This window comes from Kryptolebias marmoratus, linkage group LG1, assembly GCF_001649575.2.
Source record: "Kryptolebias marmoratus isolate JLee-2015 linkage group LG1, ASM164957v2, whole genome shotgun sequence".
NCBI lineage: Eukaryota > Metazoa > Chordata > Actinopteri > Cyprinodontiformes > Rivulidae > Kryptolebias > Kryptolebias marmoratus.
Window position 1 is genome coordinate 33,604,492 of NC_051430.1, and position 21,275 is coordinate 33,625,766.

A 21,275-nucleotide genomic window follows, 5' to 3' on the forward strand; every position below is an offset into this window, starting at 1 on the left:
GTGAAAAGTGAAACTATAGCCGGCCGAAGATAATGGAGTCTGTTGTCATTTGATACTGTTACGTCTAACAGGTACATATATATTGCTGCACTAAAATGCAGCAGATCTCATCTGTGAAAGTTCAGTTAAATGTCACTTCGAAATAAAGCTTGAAAAAAGTAAGAAATTAGATTATTTTGTCATATTTTTCAGAGAATAACTGACAACATACGTAATTGGGGTATATTGTGATATATATCGTTATCGTGATATAAAATTATCCATATCGTGATGTAGGATTTGTTCCATATCGCCCAGCACTAACCCCTATAATGCACAGCTCCAAGTTTAAAGAAATTCATCATACCAGCTGTCAGCACAGTGATTGAAGGCTGATGGTTTGGGCTCCTTGCAGTCATTGAGTCGACCATGAAGACTTCTGGAGTCAAACGTGAGGACATCTGTCTCACAGCTGAAGCTTGGACCAAACTGGGACAATGACCCCAAACACAGCAGCTGATCTACAACAGAACGGCTCAGAAAGATAAGAATCAAGGTGCTGTAACGGTCCAGTCGGAGTCCAGTGACCTTCAGAGAGCTGAGCAGAAACCAGTGTCTGCAAACCTCAATGACCTGAAGCAACATCGGAAAGAAGACTTTTTCTTTTGTTTAGCAGAACAATAGCAGTAGATTAACAGGTCTTTGTTTTATCTGTCCGGGGTGTACCCTGCCTCTCATGCTGAAGATGGGCACCAGCCTCCTCACCATCCTGCATAGAACAGCCAGTATAGAAAATGGATAGATGGATGTTCAGTTTTAGAAAATGGAAATATCAGGCATCCATGATGTGGACAGACTTTGCCACCAGATGGCCTCAGAGGTTCACCAGCTGAAATGTTGATCCATCCACAAACTGACCCTAGTGCCTTTTTTTTCCTCAGATCTTGGCATCTATTGAGCTGCTGGCTCGCTCTTTACCCAAAATCCACCGCAGCGCCTCGGAGCCTTCGTTAAATCGTGCCGGCTTTCAGACAGAGGACTTCAGCCTGTATGCCTGCGCCTCACCCAAAACCCCCATCCAAGCCGGAGGCTATGGTGAGCTCAGATACTCCTGAAGATCTGCCTGTAAATGTCTAATTTACACTGTCAGGGAAATAAATATTATTATACTGCCACTTAAATGATAAACTGAGTCAGCAAACAGAAGAGAAATTCTATAATTCAAGGATCTCAGGTTTCAGCTCAAAAAGCCCATAAAATAAATACATAAAAATAAATAATAAAAGAGTAAAATTAATTTCAAGACCAATTTAAAGAATGTTGTTGCTTCAAATGCACATCCTTACTGCTGCTGTCTAAATGAAAAGGTATTTAGTTGCTGATTTACTCACTTCAAGTTGGAAAATTTGACAATACCTCAGTCAATTTTTACATTTATTAATCTAAAACTTGCCGTGGTAGTAAGTGAGAGTAATTCACAGCACATACTCCGAGGTCTTACAGATCATGTTACTTTTCAGGTTGGTCTGTCATTCATCCCTAATCTGAAAATAATTAGTTTGAAACTCTGGCACACAAGGGTAATATGTATGTCTTTTGAGGAATGCTAGGCCTTTTAGTTATTGGTTTTCAGTCTCATGTAAAAAAAAAAAAATGTATATATATTTTCCAACTGTTTAACATTTGTTTCTTTATCCTGTTCTACGGAACAATGACCATAAAACTGAATTATTGTTACACCCATAGTGTCTCGGGCAGAAAAAAAGATTTGCACTTTCTTCTTCTTATTAATATTATTATAGGCAGACAGTCTTTGCTTATCTTACAAGAAATAACAATAATGACAAATAACTGACTCACATTGGTGCTGCTTGGTGCCCACAATAATCTTCTTTTTCTTTGTTGGTTTTCAGGAGAATTTTCTGCATTTAAGTAAGTGCAGCTGTTCCAACCCGTCCATCCCTCATCACCTCTCAGATGGCTCGTGTCACTGCGGTGGATTCATTTATTACTGATTTAAAACAAACTGAGGAATGTGTAGTTTTCATCTCATGCCACCCTGAGGAGGCGCCCTTGCTGGAGTTCATCCCACGGGAAAACCTGCATCGGGGAAAAAGGCCAAAATTACACTAAAAGGATCAATTCAAGAGGAAACAAGATGTGAAGACGTCTGCACGAAGGAACGCTGCGACGTCTGTGGATGAACTCGTCTGCTGAAGGTAAAATCAGCTGCACTTTGAGCCCCGGCAGAACCGGGCCTGTTCTGTCCATCTCTGAGATAAGCTGCAGGTTGCACTCCTGAAGAAATGACTTGAAAGAGTTTTTTTGTTTTTTTTACGTGTTTCTCACCTTCCAGATTTTAGCTGGCAGTTTGTTCCATTTTTGAGGAAACGTTTCCTTCATGCCTTGTCACTTTTCTGTGGACTAAATTCTGCTAACCACTGTATTTTTTTATTTTCCATCACTAAATTTCGTCCGTGTAGTGAAAGATCCGCCTAGGGTTGGGTGATTGGGTGAAAATATTGACTGCTGGCGATTGGAGGGTCAATATTTAAAACTTTATTTTAGCTAATTTAAGCTTCCCTTTCAACAGTTTTGCGCTGTACTCTTTAAATGAATACCTAGTCCCGCTGGAACCCACCCTGATTGAGAGCAGCCCATTTTATTGCTCAGCACAGTTACTTAAATAAGCAACAATTTTATTGAAAAATGATCTTATCACGATCAAAATGGCAACTGGCAGTAATAAACTATTTAAAGTTAAATGTTTGTTGTAAGAAAAATATGGAATATAGACTTTGGTATCATTTTAAAAATGACCAAGACATAAAATTTAAGCACAAACGAGATAAAAATGGCAGTTCTAGAGCTTTTGTTAGAAGCAGATAAAGTGGAGTTGTTGTTAAACACAGACTCAACGTTAGGCGACTTGTTTTTCTTTAAATGCTAAAAAGCAGTCGGAGCCATTTTCCTCCTGCAGACTTTTCGTCTGTACTGCTTGTTCAGGGAGGCTTAATGAATTCAAATCAGTTTTTGCTTTTTTATGTTCTTTACTTTTGGAATAAGTTTGTCTAAAACAAAGGATCCTTGGCCAGTTCAGCTTCCTGTTTTGACACCTTTGCTCTGACATCCACCTGCTCCTCCTCCTCGTCGAGATAAGAAATCGTTCAGTGACTTTATCCTGCAGCTTCCGGCTCACAAAAACAAGGGCATCCTGTTTGATGTGTGTTCTCAGTGTGCTCAAGCTGCCTGCAGCTCCTAACTATAACTTGGAGCTTGTTGCACATAACTGGAATATTTCCTGTCAAAGGTTTTAAGTAACTTCCTGGTTTAAAACCAAAGTGATCCCAAACCCGTGATGTGTTTTTTGTTTCCGGTTTTGGCTGCATACAGCTGACTTTGACACCTGTAAGGAAAATAACAAATGCTTAAACAGACCTACGTGAATATATGGTTAATTGTTGGACTTACGATAGCCAATGGAAAAAGTTTAACCTATCCCCCAACCCTACCTGCTTATTTAGGCATATTTAGGCATTTAAAGAATTCCATTTTTTTCCAAGAGACATGGATCTTCCTGTAGATTTTACTCCTGATTGGGACAACGAGTTAAATTGGAACAGCTTTCACAGACTGCACCAAAAACAGTCGCTGTCAGTTTGGAGGAGAGATGCCTTCAGCGTTGGAAGCTATGACAAGAAACTTTATTTCGATCCATTTTTGAGGTTTTCTCGTCATACAGCGTGTACTCAGTCCTCGGGGCTTCTTTGAGCTTCCAAGTTACACAGAATTTCTGCAACACAACATTTTCCTTACGGTTTGTTTGGTGGGGCGGGTGGGGCATGCAGGATTAATGTGAAAGCCTTCGTCTTTAATCGGTCGGAATGTGGACCGGACCGGCGAAATGGACCAGAGAAAAAAGACTAAGCTTTTTTTTTTTCTGTTGCATCATGAAACACATTTTGTTTTTTGTTTTGTTTCCTTGTGTTAAGGGTTGTAGAAATTGGTTCCTTTTAATTTAACTGATTGTTTGCCTTCTTTTTCTACAGGCAGGCCTGCAGATATTTACTTATTTATGGAAATTTTTGTTGTTTTCATTGAGGAGTTTGTCGTCTTGGCTTTTTTTTTTTTTTTTTTTTTTTTTTTTTTTTTTTGTGAATTGTGTACTTGCACTTTGTTGAGAAGGATCAAAGTGACTTAGTGATTAGCCTTCTTTTTTTGTGACATGATTGGCAGTAAAGTTGTAGAACAGGACTTTGAATACTCAAAAAACGAGCTGCGTCAAGTGAAGCCTGACGTAGCTCCGTCATTTTTCAGTTCCTTTGAGCCCACAGAAAACTTTCACAGCCTCTCTGCAACTCTGATAATGATCTAGTTCTAATTTTCTCAGCCTTGAACCATCATCCTGATATTTATTCTGGCTGCATGAGAGAGTTCTGCTGCTCTACAAGATCTTTTGGATCTCGTAAAGTAAAGTGTGACGTTCCTGCTGTATTAAAAAAACAAGATCTTTGTTAGACGGTGGTGGGGACTGAAAGACAGCCAAAGCTGAAGGATACAGTTATTTGATTGGATGCTGAAATAAAAGAAGTCATGACAGAGATTTAGCAGCCGGCCCCAAACAATGCTTCGGGTCTCTTTTTGGTTACATTTGAAAATCAAACCAAAAGCTGCGAAACATTCTGGATGTAAAAATGCTTTCCAGTCCTTGTGATCCCTCTGAACACCATCCGCCTCAGAACCTGTGACAGACAGGGCACGAGGGAGCAAAGTGTTGGCACAAGATAACAGTTTTGGACCCTTGTGTCCCATTTTCATTTGACGTAAGCAAGAGCGCTGTTCAAATTTGTCAGCAGGTATTTTTTTTGTCACAAATGTGACCGCTGCCCTGTCCCTCCCCCACCCAGCTGCACCAACTTGTAGCTTTTCATGCTTCTCACTTTGTCCTTCACTCCTGCAGGGTTAGCTAATGAGACGAATGTCAGCACAACAACAAACTGTAATCTCAGCAACCATTTTACGATTAAGGAACAGTGCTTGTTTCATGTTTGCTTTAAAAACACAACCATGTCCACACGGTTGGGACTAGCGGTGAATTAAAATTGACTCCCCCCGTTGACATTCTGGCTGATTTATTTCTTTTTGTCCTTCAGTGTGAAGGGGGCCTTGAAGATTTTTCAACACTTTGAGGAACTGATTGTGAACCCTGTAGACTTACATCAGTGGTGTCAAGTCCTGGTCCTGGTCCTGGTCCTGGTCCTGGTCCTGGTCCTGGTCCTGGTCCTGGAGGGCCACTATCCTGTAGGTTTTAGTCGTTACTCTGCTTTGACACCTGAACTGAATGACTGAGCGACTAACAGGCTTCTGCAGAACTTGAAGACCTGCTGAAGAGCAAAACATCGACTAAAACCTGCAGGATAGTGGCCCTCCAGGACCAGGATTAGACACCGTCGACCTACATCAGAAAGTTAAATATAACACGGTCTTCCTCACCAGCCACTCAGAAGAAGTACAGCACTCTAACCTTTCATGGTTTTGACACTACAACATTTTTGGTCAAATCCGTTCAGATTGTTTCTTCTTTACATTGGAACATTCTGTTGCTTGTTAATTATCGAGCTGAAGATCATGACAGCTGTCTGTCAGCATCATGAAGATCGTGATCTAATCCAGAATGAGACCTCGAAGTTCAAACTGAGCTCATAGCATCCAGACATGGCCCATTCTCCTCCACACGCCGTGCTTTAGATGCATCTGCCTGCCGTTCTGGGCTCAGTTGTCAGCTCATGGCAGAACACGAGAAAGGATTTTCTAAGTGCTGTATTTAATTTCTCTAAACCCCTTACTTTTCTGGGAGTGTATATGTGCACAGGCTTCGTAGAGCTCCGGGACTCTCCTTCGTCCAAACTCTGCTCCACCTCCTGTTCATCCTTTCACCACGCTTTTTTCTTCTGAAGCATTCCTTCCCTCGCCTCCTTGCCTGCACCTTAAAACCAACAGTTCCTTTCAACTGAGAACTATCACTTAAAACTTTATGAAGATTTCTTTTTTTTTGTTTGTTTGTTTTTTTCACCTGTAAATAGTTGTACAAAGGAAATACTGTCAGATTGCTCTGAGGCATGGAAAATAAAAATGTAACAAATTTCAAAATGTGCAAAAGAAGGACAAAGACATTTTCATGAGACGAATAGTTTAGTGTAAAACTATTTATGGCTGTACCATAAGGAGAAAGCTTAATGTATTTGTTGTGAATATGAAAAACTGATATATTAAAGAAGTGCATGAAATGTGTGCCTTGGTCTGTGTCGTTTGTGTAGTGGCAGACATCTTTCACATGGGGGCAGCGTTGAGCCCTGTATGAAGCGTTACATTACATCAGAACATCTTCATTAAAGGACTTGGCTGTCTAAATACACAACCTGTTGTAATTGAGCCAATCCTATGCTAGGCATTTAATTTTTTTTGGTAACTATCAGTTGTAGGGGTGCAGCCAATGATTCCTTTCTGAGATTTATTCAAATCTGTCCATTTGTTCATGAGATATTTTGCTGACAGATTCAACAGTTAATGCAGAAGTTTTAACAACGATCTTGGACCATGATTGTGAAGGACTCAGCTGCAACTAAAACAAATTTTAGCACATCTGTTTGTTACTTTGTTTATTTCTATCATTAATTGGTTTGGCAGGTTAATTTGAGTTGGCGCTAAAATTTAAATCAGTTATTAATGTACATCCAATGATTATTTCATGAAAGTTTCTTTAAAATGTAGATATTTTGTAAACACAGTCGACTGAAAATAGTTGGTGGTAAAATTTTAAATTTCATGTGTTGGTGATCAGCCTCAGCCTTGGCCACAGCAAATTTTAGGTCAATATCTGTTTGCTTTTGTTTTGAGCTTTTAAATGTTTGGTTATGTAATCTAGATTCACATACCGATTGCACTCACTGGCTTACATAACCGAACATTTTAAAGCTGCTCACTCTACAATTTTCAGCCAAGAAAGCTCTCTGGATTGTAGGCGAAACATCTTCAGCTACAGAACAGAAGTCCAGTTGTTCTGTTTTTAACCTTTTTTGGATTTACCACATCCTGCATGACTGAGTATCTACATCAGCAAATCTGAGGAAGGTTACAGAAACATTTCTGCTGCTCTGAAAGTGTCTCAGAGGTCAGTAGCTTCTATAATTCTTACATGAAAGAATTTTGGATCATCCAAGACTCTTCCAGGAGTTGGTCGCCTGGCCAAGAACTTGACGGTCACTGGTTGCGCTTCAGAAATCATGTGTGGAAATAGGACTAAAGGCCAGAAGAACCAACAGAGCTGCAGACTTTTACTGATCTGGGCTTCATGATAGGGTGGCTTGATGGAAACCTGTCCTCAGAGTGAAACACTTGAAAGCTGCTTGAAGGACTCTCAGACTGTGAGGAACACGCTTCTCTAGTCTGATCAAATGGAAGACTGAGCTGTTTGGACTCTATTCTGAACACTATCTGGAAGAAAGTAGGTACTGCTCATCACCTGCCCAACACCACCCAACAGTAAAGCTTAGTGGTGGCAGCAAAATAATTATATGATAATCAAAGTATTTCTGGGCTGTGTTAAGCCTTCAATATTGTAGGCACAACAAGAATGCAAAAAAAAAGATGAAGAACATTTTAAAACTAAATGGATTGAACACCAATCCATATAGTTTTCCCACATTTTAGCAAATTGATGAGACAAAAAAATGAAGAAAAATTTGGAAGAGACAAAAAAATCCCTAATAATATCAAGAAGCTGTGTGATTTTCTCACCACAGTACACTTTACACCATCTAAAGTTTGGTTGTTAGATGCCAGTAGCAGATTATTATTATCATCATCATTATTATTATTATTGGCTGCACAAAGGTGCAGTGGTTAGAGCTGTCACCTCCCAGCTTGAGGCCTTTCTGGGTGGAGTTTCTACAGATCAAAAATATGCCTGTTAGGTTCATTGGTAACTCTAAATTGAGAATGAAAGAGTGAATGGTTGTTCAGGAAGAAACCTCCAGGAGAACCCTAACCAGGCACAGTGGCCATCTGCCACAGCTGGCTGGGGTTTGAGAGGAAAGAAAAGAGACACAGACAAACACAGGAAGATTAGTAAAAGAACTTAGAGACTTCAGAACGCTAAATGACAGCCATTGTCATCTCATTCTGCCTTTCCTGTATCAGCGCTCTAAGCCAGGAAATATATGTCACAATGCAACTATTTTAAATTTCATGTAACATCATGTGTTGGTGTCAGTAGGCATAAAAATCTAGATAGTATTAACATAAACTAGAAAGTTCCTGGAGAAACTTTAAAGTGCCCCGCCATTTTGTGTGTTTATACTGAATGAGAGCTGATCCTTTACACATGAGGAGTTTGACCGGTTTTAGAGTTAAAGCCTTCTTTCATATGTGATCTTGACCTTTGACCTTGAAATCCATAGGGCTGATCCTTGGCCAATGAGGAATCCAGCTGTGAAGTTTGAACTTCCTACTGTACATGGTTTCAGAGTTCGAGCACACACAAATTTTGGTCTCAATTTTCACCTTGTTAGCTTTGGCGGCCATCTGGATTTCTTTTTAAATTATCATTTAGTATGAGAAGGGGCTCTGTCTCAGCTAATATCATATCAAATTTTAGCTCCATATGCCTACTGAGTTAAAGCTGAAAGAAACTGAGGAGTACAAAATTTGTGACCTCTACTCTGTCAGTTGAGAGCTCCGCCCAACTGACAAAAATTTCAACTGCCATTGGGTTATAATGGCGTAGTTTTTTGCAAATTATGTTGCCATAGTAACTCGAAATGCCAATAAAAGTAATAGCACACATCCTGTGAAAGACACGTTTTTTTTTATATAACATTTGTGTGGGTACATTGCTCGGTTCGGGCCACATTAAAGTTATTGGAAGAATAAAAACCATACATAGAGACACTTTTAGAGGTGGATAACAATAGGTGGCTGCCAGTGGAATGTATAGGAAGCACTGAAGTGTATTGCGAAGCAGTCCCCAATAAATCACATCTGAGTTTTTTACTGTTTTCAAAGCAAATTAGTAATTTTAAAATGGGATTTTTTTTTAAATACCAAGAGCCTTTGGAGGGGCAGGCCCACAATAAACAGATGCTGCACTACCATATACGGTTTAGTATGCTGCAGCAAACCTAGATATATGAAGATGTAATTTATTTTTTTCATAAATCAGATTGTTTTGAAGATACAGTTCTTACAAGAATGTACCAAATTGTATGGAGAAGTGAGGACCTTTACTTTTCCCAAAATTCTGACTCAGTTCCATCTCACTGACTGATGAAGGCTCTCCAAGATGCAGCAGAGGACACACTGACTGGGATAATGTCCCGCTTTAGCCCGTGGAGGCTTACCAAACGTAAAGGCAAGCGGATGGAAAAATAAAACCCTTTACAGCCAAGCATAGAAAATCAAAGATTTTGTTGTTTTGAGGTGCTGTTTGTCCTTGTAATAACCATCCAAATCTACTTGGAGTCAGCACGGAAAAAAATACAAATAAAAATTAGAATTTCCCATTCCTCAGCTGCTTTTTCTTGCTATACTATCCTCTGGTTCATAACCATGGCTCTAACCACTGTCCGGAGACTAAGTGCCAGTGGTTAGAGCTGCCGCTGGCAGCACTGACTGTAGTTACAGCCACGGTTGGAGCTGCCATCTGCAGTTAAGAAGTATTCATGCCACTGCCTCGGAAATGTTGTTCATATATTAACCAAGCTGGTAACATATTGAAACCAGTTTAACATCATCTCTTGTTCAGAAATAAACTGTTCAATGACTTGTTTTCATCTATAATTTCCAGAGATTTGTGTGGATTTCCTACTTTCAAAGTGGCCTAAATCAAGAAAATGTGTACACACAAACAGAGCTGAAACAGTACATATGCACAAATCCAAGCATATTTTCTTTGTACACACTGATCGTTGTGGAATTGAGTGCATGAGACACCTCCCCTGAAGCACTTACATTTAAATATGCAAATATGCCCTGCACATGCACTTCTGAGGCTGAGGCATTTCACATTTCACATTTCACACTTCACACGTGCCGATTGATACAACTCCTGCAAACAAAGAGGCACTCAGGGCCTTGGTAGAATGCTGTAGTTTAACTAGCAAGGAATAGGAAGTCATTCGCTTTAACCACTGACTAGTAATGATGCCGTGAAGACAGAATGATGATTAGGGAGCACGGTTTAATGCACATCAGGGGGATTAATATTAGAACAATTAAATGAACTTACTCAACAATGAGCCCCCATCCTGCACCATGCCAGCTTGTAGTCTGTTCCCAACCAGCTGTTCATCAGAATAAATTAATCCACCTCGTCACAATGTTGGCTAGCTGCATCACATATAATTTGTGCACTGATTGAATGAAAATGCTTCCTGCTAACAAAACATATTCCTCCTTTGATGGGGGATTCCTTAGCAATATGTGTGCAAAACTCCAATTATAATGCATCCTAAAAGTATTCACAGTGCTTCATCTTTTACACATTTTATGTTACAGCCTTATTCCAAAATGGATCAAATTCTCTTTTTTTTTGTCCTGTCCTGTTATGGAATATCAAGCATACCATATAGAGAAGATGGCTGCCTATATGTGCCAGAGCAGATTTACTCTACAATAAGGATATCTCAAGATGAGAATCCTAATTGCATGAATCAAGACTGAATCTGAATCCAGCATTAGAGTAGGCAGACCACATTGTTGTAATACCAACTGACACAGAAAGACTGACTGCATATATCTACAGCTCATTGGGGCTAAGTTTGGTCAGCCCAGGGTCAGTCCGTGGCCACATCATTCATCCAATGAGGATGGACGTGCAAAGACGTGCCTCCAGCTCGGGTGTATGTGGGCGTGGTGGTTTGGCGTAGACTAAGTAGGCGCGATGGCGAGCAATATTAGCAAAAATTAGGTCATTAACCTTTTTGCATCCCAGAAAAGTCATCAGAGTGAGCTTCTCTTTAAATAAGGTAGGCCTCATTTAAAAATGTATTGTCTTGTTTCATTTTATCAGTGGGATTGTGTCAAGGAGTGTTGAAACCCTTAATGTAGGAGAATTAAGTTGGGCAACTGACAGAGGCTCTATGTAAGCTTGGTCTTTGGTATTCTTCTGTGGTTGATTGTCATTTTTTCATCAAAACAACCGTAAAACTGTCAATAGCAGTTTTCTTTTTTTTTCAAATTGGATGCTTCTGTTGTATATATATATATATATATACATACAGGGGTTAGACAAAGAAACTGAAACACCTGTCATTTTAGTGTGGGAGGTTTCATGGCTAAATTGGACCAGCCTGGTGGCCAATCTTCATTAATTGCACATTGCACCAGTAAGAACAGAGCGTGAAGGTTCAATTAGCAGGGTAACAGCACAGTTTGGCTCAAAATATTGCAATGCACGCAACATTATGGGTGACATACCAGAGTTCAAAAGAGTACAAGTTGTTGGTGCATCTGTGACTAAGACAGTAAGTCTCTGTGATGTATCAAGAACGACAGTATCCAGGGTAATGTCAGCAAACCACCAAGAAGGACGAACCACATCCAACAGGATTAACTGTCTGAAAGGGATGTTCCAGGTTTTTCTGTTTTATTGTCTAACCCCTGTATGTATATATATATATATATATATATATATATATATATATATATATATATATATATATATATATATATATATATATATTAGCCCACCCTTTAAATAGCACCACCAGCTGCCACTGTGGACACCCGGCATAAAGTTTGAATAGAGCTGTGCACATTTCAACACTTGTTTCATTATAGATACATCTGAAATTTTGCATAAAAGGGCGTATGCCACACTTTGTACATGAAGCAACCTGGCTCTGGTTGGTTTTCATCTTGGTATGCATGAATCCAGCTGCAGATCTCCTCCAGGGTGCAGGCAGCAGCTGTCTAATGTTGTTCAGAGCTACAGACACAAAATATGAGTCTAATGTAATTGAATAATTAGTACCTTTAGCTGGTGCAGGATAAAAGCTGGTGTCTTTAGCTCAGAGTCTGGGTTTTGTTCATCAGGGAAGGGTTTCAGCCTGCTGAGAATAGTTCAAAATCAAATGTTATGGCCACATAAATGCCTCAGAGAGAGTTCTCAGCCCTGTCTCTCTGCCTCAGAAATCAATACAGGCATTTGTTCAGAGACGTCTTCTCTGTGACATGTTTTTGGATATCTAATGAACATCCCTGTTCACTGCTCAGGATGGAATTGATCCTGAAAATGGTTGCTATTCAGCAGAGGACTCCATTCTGCCCAGGCAAAGCTGGCCCAGGAAGCTCCATACATCAAGTGGATGGACAGAGTGCATTATGCTTCTCTTTAGAACCCAACTGTTCCTCTTTTTTTCTAGCCGCTGGCTATTTATCCAATGTCTTCTGCAGACAGCTGCCGGAGAGAGGTGAAAAGGGGAAGCACAGTGAATCCTAATCTAATTAAAGGCGCTCTGTCGGGATGAAAGTCTCTATCTGCTCAGGTCTTTCTCTGCAGATTTCGGCTGATAAGGATGAGTAATGAGCTGTAAGGTCAACAGGCACAGAGCAACACCTGAAGTCCTCTTTTTCTTACTTTTTCCTCATTCTGCACATTGTACTCTTCAGACACAGACAGACTTGCTATGTAAACTAGTTAAAAGACATTTGGTAAAAAAAATTAAAATACAAGCATCCCTTGAAGGAATGCATTACCCACCATCATTTTAGACTAAACTCATATGTTGAGAAATGATAGAGTTGTAGCTGTTTTGGTCAATTGTTAAAAATAACATACAATATTATAAGATGTCTTGCTCAGGGTACGCATTGTAAATCAATTTTTTCTCCATATCTGAAAAACTGACAGACTTCTAGCTATGTTTGTGTTATGTTTACTAAAATTGTTTCTGAATTACAAGGTACCATACAGGATACATACCCTGAACTTACTGAGGAACAAACAGGGTACTTACCCACTAAGTAACTTGGATTTTATCCAAAAAGGACTCTGGAAGTATCCCGTATGTTTCCCAGTAAGTACCTTGTTTCTTACTGTCTGCTTTAAGGGGTAGAATATGCTGTACGCTCAAAACTTATTACCTTTGCTTGTGAAGTTGTAAACCTTACATGCCAGGAACTAAAACAGAAAGGCCTTAGTAGTAATGGTCTTCTTCATTTCTTGTTGTCAGTTTGTTTTCGGAGCCTGAGGAGTTACAGTTGGTGATGGAGAAATCCTTTATTGATACAACCATCCAGCTGTGGGTACTTACCCTCTCCATTCTTCCAAATAGATCAAGAATGGATAAGAAGGTTTGCAGGCAGTTCCTCTGTAACCAGTTTAGATAAAGTGACGCATTATTGTGAGCTGGACGAACCACCCCTCACAGCTGTAGGATGCAGAAATAATGCCTGCTGATGCTGCCTCAATGGGCAGTTGTTTTCACATGACTTGAGTACAAATTTTTCTTCCCTCAGGAGACATAAATTTTCCTAAATATGAGTTAGGTTCTCAGTCTCTTACTTTATTAGGAAATTGTTATTACATGATGGTAAAGAAGTCTTTCAGGTTTTACTTTTTGTTGAGTTATATGTTTAGTTTCAATTATTTATTTGAGACTTAGTAAATAGTAAATACCTTGCATGTTACTTACAGCTGTGATTGACAGCCTGTTAGTGAGCTTGGTGTGCATGTAGGCGGGACCTTTGCATTAAGGTTACAGTCCCGTGTGTCCCTTGTGTACAGACTCTGGCTCCAAAAACACAACAAGTTCATAGAGTTATTTGGTCCATCTTTATTACTGTGAATGGGTGTGACTATCAGCCAGCAGAATTTCATCAGTAACATGTAGTGCAGTCAGGAAGGTACTTGGTATGTCATCTGGATAATCCAAAAAAGGTTCATACCTTCTTTTACCCCCCTCTCAAACCATCTGTAAAGCCATCTATGTCAACAGAGAGAAACCAACATTAAACAGAGGAGGTCTCAGATTCCAGCTTTCAAAAACATATAATGGAGCTTTAGGCCTGATCCCCAGTCAGTTTCACTCCAATCAATACCTGCACTCATGTGACCAGAGTGGCCCATCAGTGAGTCAGACAAACAAGGACCCTAATGACCCTCTATTGTTAGGAGAGTGAGATCCATCTGCATGTGAATCCAGCTTACATCACATCTCAGCTTTAAAAGCTCAACTCCACACTCTCTGTTTCTGAACTGAGAAAGCTCCTCGGATGAGAAGTGAAACGTCTTCAACAACAAATAGAAGTCCAGTTGTTTTTGTTTTTTAACCTTTTTTGGATTTGCCATGGCCTGGAGGACTGAGAATCTACACCAGCATATGTCATCTGGATAGAGAAAAGATGATAAGGAAACCTGATTCAAGATGGCTGTCACAGCTAATTGACTTTAACCAATACAAAATGGCTAAAGCTTAGTCATATTTACAGATATTTCGCTAAACCTTTGTGTAGAAGTAGCTGAGAGTGATCCCTAAAACATACTCCAAGCACAAACAGATCTTGTGACATCTCACAATTTTACAAGATGGTATTTTCAAGGTTTGAACAAAACAGCTTTAACTCAGTTCCTTCTCATCATAACATGATCTTTATTTAAATCTCTGGCATGAAAGGCAGTGGGCAACATGCATTCCTTCAAGGAAGGCTTGGCCTTTAATTATGTTTATGTTTTCAGTAGTGTTGAGTCATTTTGTTTTTTGTTAGCAAGATTACTTTAAAACAAACTAAAAGATTTAAATGTAACTTTTAGGAATTATTGGGGTTGTCACCAAAAACAATGAATTTAATTTTGGTGCTGATCCAGATCATAATTTGGATCTGACTGTTTTTTAATGACCCTGTTTCCTCTCTGAGTGCTTCTAGTTTTTCTCAGGCTTCAGGGAATAGAAAGCAGTGAATTAATATAGCTCTATGCAGAAAAAAAACTAGAAGCAGCCAAAGAATGCAAACCTCCTTTAGAAATCTGACAGACTGTCAGATTTTTCGGATTTTTTGGAAATAGAGATTGTTTTGTTAACTTGCATCAGCCTAAAATTTTATACCCAGGCTCGATATTGCTCTCATCGCCAGGTCAGAGGAGGAGGGGTACCTTACTGTTGTACCACTGGACTAGGGATAGGCCTTTCCTGGAGACAATGCTATGCAGATTGGATGATCCTGAGTACGCCTGGGGGAGGATGGCAGAACCAGAGGGTCACCCAGGAGGGTTAAGCTGATAGAGCTGAGGAAGGCCTGAGGTTCTTCGGCTGATGGAGTAGGAGTTAGCAACATGCAAGATGGAGCAGTTCATTAGCTGGCTTATCTCTTCGGGGTACCAAAGTTATTCTTCAACCTTGTTAAGTTCCTTTTCTCTTTTCTTTACTTTATCTTGCCTGCTGAACTTACCAAAAAAAGAGTGTTTTTTTTAATTTAGGTTAATAAAAACAAGACAAGACGACAGGAAAGTCATCACAAGACAGACACAAAACAACAGACTGACAACTCAAGACAAATTAAACTGCAGATCGCCTGCCAAGGTTTTTCTCTTCAATTTGATATCAAACAAAAGTTTGATACCCAGATGGTTGACGCTGGAGGTGGAGGTGGTTGAGGAATATAAATACCTTGGTGTTCATCTAGACAACAGACCAGACTGGAGACTCAACAGTGAAGCTGTCTACAAGCAGGGACAGAGCAGACTGGACTTCTGGAGGAAGCTTAGATCCTTCAAGGTTTCCAGGAAGATGCTGCAGATCTTCTATAAGTCTGTTGTTGAGAGTGTCGTCTCCTCCGCCATCAGCATCAGAGCCAGGGACCTAAAAAGGCTCAACAACCTGATAAAGAAGGCTGGTTCTGTTCTGGGGATGACTGTGGAACCTCTGGAGTGACAGGATTTTACAAATTGCCAGCGGCGAGTCCCCAAGTAACGAACAGCGCAGACAACAATAATCAGTTAGAATGTTTATTGTGCGCAGGAGGTGAAATCTGGAAGAAGGAGAATTAAAATTAGTGTTTGAGTCCAGAAGTCTATTGGCAGGCAGCTTGGAGGATTAGCGTAAGAAGCTAACTTACGTGCTGAGCGGAAGGTGAGTATTTACACAAATAGTGAAGGTGTCTCGTGGGAGGCAGACAGGCTTTACTCCAGAACCTCGTGAGGGGATATTTACACGGTGACAAGTCCAGGATGGTGAAGGTAGTGTCCAGGTCGGAGGATGCAGGTAAGGTATTCAGGTAAGTAGTCCTTTGCCAGGTTCAGCTAGTTTCAGTCGTCATCAACAGGAGGTTCCAGGTAAGTAATCTCAGGTGAGTGGAGGAAGGTGCGGTACGGGAACACTAGGAGGTGCACAGAAAAACAAGGTAAGCTACAGAGTACTTTAGACACACAGAGACGGATTACCCAATGGAAATCGATGCGGGTAACAGCTCCCTCCATCTACCTTAAGGAGCCTGGACCAGGATGATGACGACGAGCTGCAACTGTGAGTAATTAATGAACTGGCAAATCAGGAGCACCGGTGACGTCAGGCAGGCAGCCGAAGGCAGATTGCCACAAGGAGATGATGATGCAAAGAAGGATTTTGCATAAAATCAAGGAAATCCTGGACAACCCTGACCATCCTCTTCATGAGACCGTCATCAGAAAAAAGAGTCTCTTTAGTCAAAGGCTTCTTCAGATTAATTGTAAAATGGACCCCTGCCCACAGCCATCACCATCTATAAGAACTCCTTGATTTAAATGAGCTACATCAACATTTAATTTACCTTTGGGATTAATAAAGTATTTTTGAATTGAATTGTCCAACCTTCCGCCACAGTCACGGTTGTTATGTTGCTTTTTGAGAGAACGCTTGATGTTGTTAAACAGTCATGATTCTGTGAGTTCAGGTTTTATGTTGCTGCAGCAGCACAATTTCTAACACAGATACCTCAACAGATCTTGTTTTATAACCAGCTGTGGCAAGGTGACTTTGTGGAGATTGAACCATATCAGAGACCTAGGTGAAGATAATATCTCAACCTCCTGATTGTGTCATGCTAGTTTAAATTTGTGGCCTTGTTTGTTCTGCACCACTCCTCTGTTGTTGTGGGAAATTACCTAAAAAGCTAAACACATTCTTGGCTGCTGCTCACAGTAAATTTCTCTCATTTAGTTGCAGTCACACTTTGATTTTCCAATGCATACACCATATACCTGTGTTTGGACTCAGACTCAAGACTGCACCCCTTAGCTCAAATCTCACCCAGTATTCTGTGCTGTTAATTTAAAATATAGCATCTGATCTCTTTCTTTAAGCTGTTAGTCATTTCACTATCATAGCATCCTGTTCTAAAGTTTCCAGTCATTCGAAGTGTGTTAAGGTCAGCCTGCATCATGACTGAGGCACTGAACTGTTCACAACTCAGTTTAACCCGTCACCATCAACTTGTTTGCTTTCCACTCCACTAACAACTTTTTTACAAGCAGTTGCAGATTATATCTCCTTCATAATTCTGTACTCATCAACTGTTAAATTGCCTCAGACGATGAGTGAAATTGTCTGTGTAATACAATCAATTAGGAGCCTCAAAACAAAAATGAATGTTCAGCTCCCAGCACACAGACCTCTCTTTTTCTGTTTTGTTCATAATATAATTGTACACTCCGTGAACAGATTCTGAGCTTCAAAAGACTTTCTTTAACCAGAAAAAAAATTGCATTTTCTGTAAAGAATGCGGTGTGAATGCTGAGTGATGAATGACTTTGCTAAAGTGAGTTGAAATATTTAAGAAGAAGAAGAAAACAAAGAGACACAAGGAGCAGAAGTAAAGGAAGATTGAAAAAGCATAAGAAGACATAAGACAAAAGGATGCATAAGGAGACAAAAATTTGAAAAGGGCAGAGAGATCTCTAAAGACAAAAGGGATGTATAGGTAGTCCAAAAGGATGATTAATGACAAATAAATATACCAAAAGGAAGCATAAAAAGACATAAAATATGCATTGCAAGGCATAAAAAAGACTAAATGGGTGCACAATTATATAAAAAAGACAAATAAAAAGACAAAAGACCCAAAGGGAGACTTAAAGGATGGATAAGGAGACAGCCAGCTGCACCTGCTGAGGAGACTGAGGTCCTTCTGTGTGTCCAGGCCTCTTGACATTGTAGTGGCCTCTGCAGTGTTCTGTGCCATCTTGTGCTGTGGAGGGGGCAGCATGGACAGCCTGTCCCGGGCTGTCCACTGGAGTCCATGGAAGAGGCGGCGGACAGAAGGATGCTGGTTAAACTAACATCCATCCTAGCCAATTCCTCCACCCCCTGAACAACACTTTGAAGTCCTCCAGCAGCTCCTTCAGCTCACGACTTTTCCATCGCCGCTGCAGGGAGGAGCACTACCGAAGGTTATTCCTGCCTGCAGCCATCATGCTAAATAACTGTAATAAATAATTTTATTACTTTAGACTTTCTCCTCTACTTTTCTGTGTCATAGTCACTAGTCAAATCAATCATAATATCATGTTGTGCAATATATATGTACATGCTTTTCTGTAAATAAATAGCTTGTGAGGTTTTTTATTTCTTTTTTCTGTGAATTCTTTTTCTGCCCTGTTGCTGCCGTGACATCTGAATTTCCCCATTGTGGAATAAATAAAGTTTTATCTTATCTTATAAAAAGAATAAACTGATACATAAGGTGACATATAGACTACACCAGGGGTGTCCAATCCTGGTCCTCAGGGCCTCCATCCTGCATGTTTTACTTGTTCCTCTGCTCCAACACACCTGGTTTAAATTAAAGGGTGATTAACAGGCTTCTGCAGAACATGAAAAGGTGATTTAACCTCTGAATCAGGTGTGTTGGAGCAGAGAAACAAGTAAAACATGCAGGATAGTGGCCCAGGGTTGGACACTTCTAGACTACACGGATGCATAATTACACATAAAAGTTAGAGACATACACAGGAAGACATTAAAAAGACAAAAAGGTCAAAAAGTATGCATAAAAAACCCCAAAAAGGACATAAGGGAGACTAAATGGATAAAAGCATAAAGAGAATACAAAAAACTAAAAGAAAACTATAAGAAAACAATAAAAGACTAGTTAAGACAAAAGACATAAGATAATAATGAATAAAACAACAGGACAAAAAGGACACTGAGGGAGACAAATAGAGCATGTTTGATGAAGTAGGAGGAAGAGATCTAAATGCATTTATTTTTAATTTATTTAACTAAGCCATTCCTATTGAGATCACAGATCTCTTTTCCTGACAGCAGCCTAACATTAATGGTTTTTGGACTGTGGGAGGAAACCAGAGTATCCAGAGAAAACCCACATAAACACGAGGAGAACATGCAAACTGCACACAGAAAGACCAACCCGGGGTTTGAACCCGGGACCCTCTTGCTGTGAGGCAACAAGTGCTAACCACTAATCTGTCGTTTTGCCATTTCAATGAGAAAAACTTTTATATACGGTTAAATTTTTCAAAAAGTATAAAAGTGACAGAAACCAAAAGTCGTCGCTGTAATGTCCTGAGCGTGCTGACCATTTTGAGACCCAAATGACTGAAATAGACCAAAGTATCTTGAAATAGTGCCAGTCCAAATAATTTATGGAAGAAACTTTAAACAGAAAAACAGTAGTGTGAACGCTGACTCAGCATTCTTACGATTTGATCAGGGGCGACGAGGATAGATGCTAACCATGTATCAAACATCACAAAAGTTTCTAAGAACCTGACCTGTCACAGCTGAACTAGGGCCACATCAGACTTATCTGAAGATATTTACTAATACACTTTAATACTCTCACTTTTTCCATTCTGTATTCAGTTTCCAGTCCTGGGTCCTGGACTTGAAGGTGGATTTAAGCTGAGGTAGAACTGCAGACAGGGGCTGTGATTTTATCAGACTTGACAAACTACTGTCCCTTCTCTAAGCAGCTAACAAAAAGATCCCTGATACAGAGAGGTCATGTTCCTTCAGGAGTACAATGAAAGAACCTGGTTCATATATATTATTGCCCGCTGCCGAAGGCAAAGGGGTAATAACGGTTTTGTGTCTGTGTGAGTGTTTGTGTTTGCAGCTTAAGCAAAATATGTCAAACCACTGAACCGATTTCAATGAAACTTTCAGAAAGTAATCATTCGCAACAAATAAAATTTTTAAAGTCAACCCAATTCAAGATGGTTGCCACTGGTAAATGATTTTAAGAAAACACAAAAATGTCTATTTTTCAGTCAATTTTACAGATACTGACCTAAACTTTGGTATCGTAGTAGCCAAGCATCATCTCCAACACATATTCCAAGTACTACAAAATGTGCTGTATTTTCACTTAAAACTTTGACATTAACCTTTAGGGTCAGCCTTGTTTGTCTGTTCTATTTCATGAACAAGGAACCCCACAAGGTAAGCAATGCTCCAGCGCTGATCTGGTTCCCACCACAGCCTTAAATACACCAGCCAGTCTGATGCCTCATCTCCTTTAGGTGTGCAGGAAAAAAACAACTCCGCCAGCAGGAGGAGCCGGACACGCCCACCAGGAAGTACAAAACTCACAGATCACCACACGTGCAAAATCAAAACCACCTGTTGCCACCCACGGCCTTATCTGGAAAGTTTTGGTTGGAAACTAGAAGGCCGCAACACTGTTGTTATTATTATTTTCTTACTTCTATTATTACTTCTTGTCACTTGACATCTTCAGGGTGCTGCTGTGACAATGTCGGGCAGAAAAGATTGTGTTTTGTCAAGATTTGGGTTTAAGTTGAGTTTATTTTGTATGAAGTTCCTGTGTTTAGTTTTGTTAGTTGGTTTTTGGCTCCCTGTGCCCTCTGTGCCCTCTTTCATATTTAACTTGTCCTTTCCCTGCCACGCCCATCTACACCTGCCCCAAGATTTGCGATCACTCATCTGTGCTCACTTCCCCCTAATTACCCTCTGCCTTAAAACCTGGTCATCTCCTCCACTTACTCACTGGTCCGTTACTGCTTTCATGTGCTGTCTGTTCACTACATTTTGTATTTAGTCAGTATTTTTTGTATTTAGTTTTTGGCTTGCTGCCACGTCAGCTTTTGTTTGGGGTTTTATTTTATTTATAATAAATTAGTTTCTTCCTGGAACTTCATCATGAGTCTGTGCATGGGGTTTTCCTCCCTCTCCACCACACCTGACATGTTTGAAGGCATAGGAGGAAGTCTGAACCGTGCTACATAGTCACGTCTCCACAGTTGCTGTAATAAAGTTCATTGGTTTAACCGGGATTGTCCT

At 40.1% G+C, this 21,275-nt stretch overlaps 1 protein-coding gene across 1 annotated transcript in view; it reads left to right on the top strand.

The window, feature by feature from the left end:
* braf (B-Raf proto-oncogene, serine/threonine kinase) overlaps nt 1–6,270 on the top strand; it is a 26,850-nt gene extending 20,580 nt beyond the window's left edge. The window contains exons 18-19 of the mRNA XM_017426359.3: nt 921–1,074; nt 1,893–6,270. Coding sequence (XP_017281848.1) covers nt 921–1,074; nt 1,893–1,915 — 177 coding nt within the window. The 3' untranslated portion in view covers nt 1,916–6,270. The remainder of the gene's footprint in view (nt 1–920; nt 1,075–1,892) is intronic.
* Nucleotides 6,271–21,275: the final 15,005 nt, after the last annotated feature.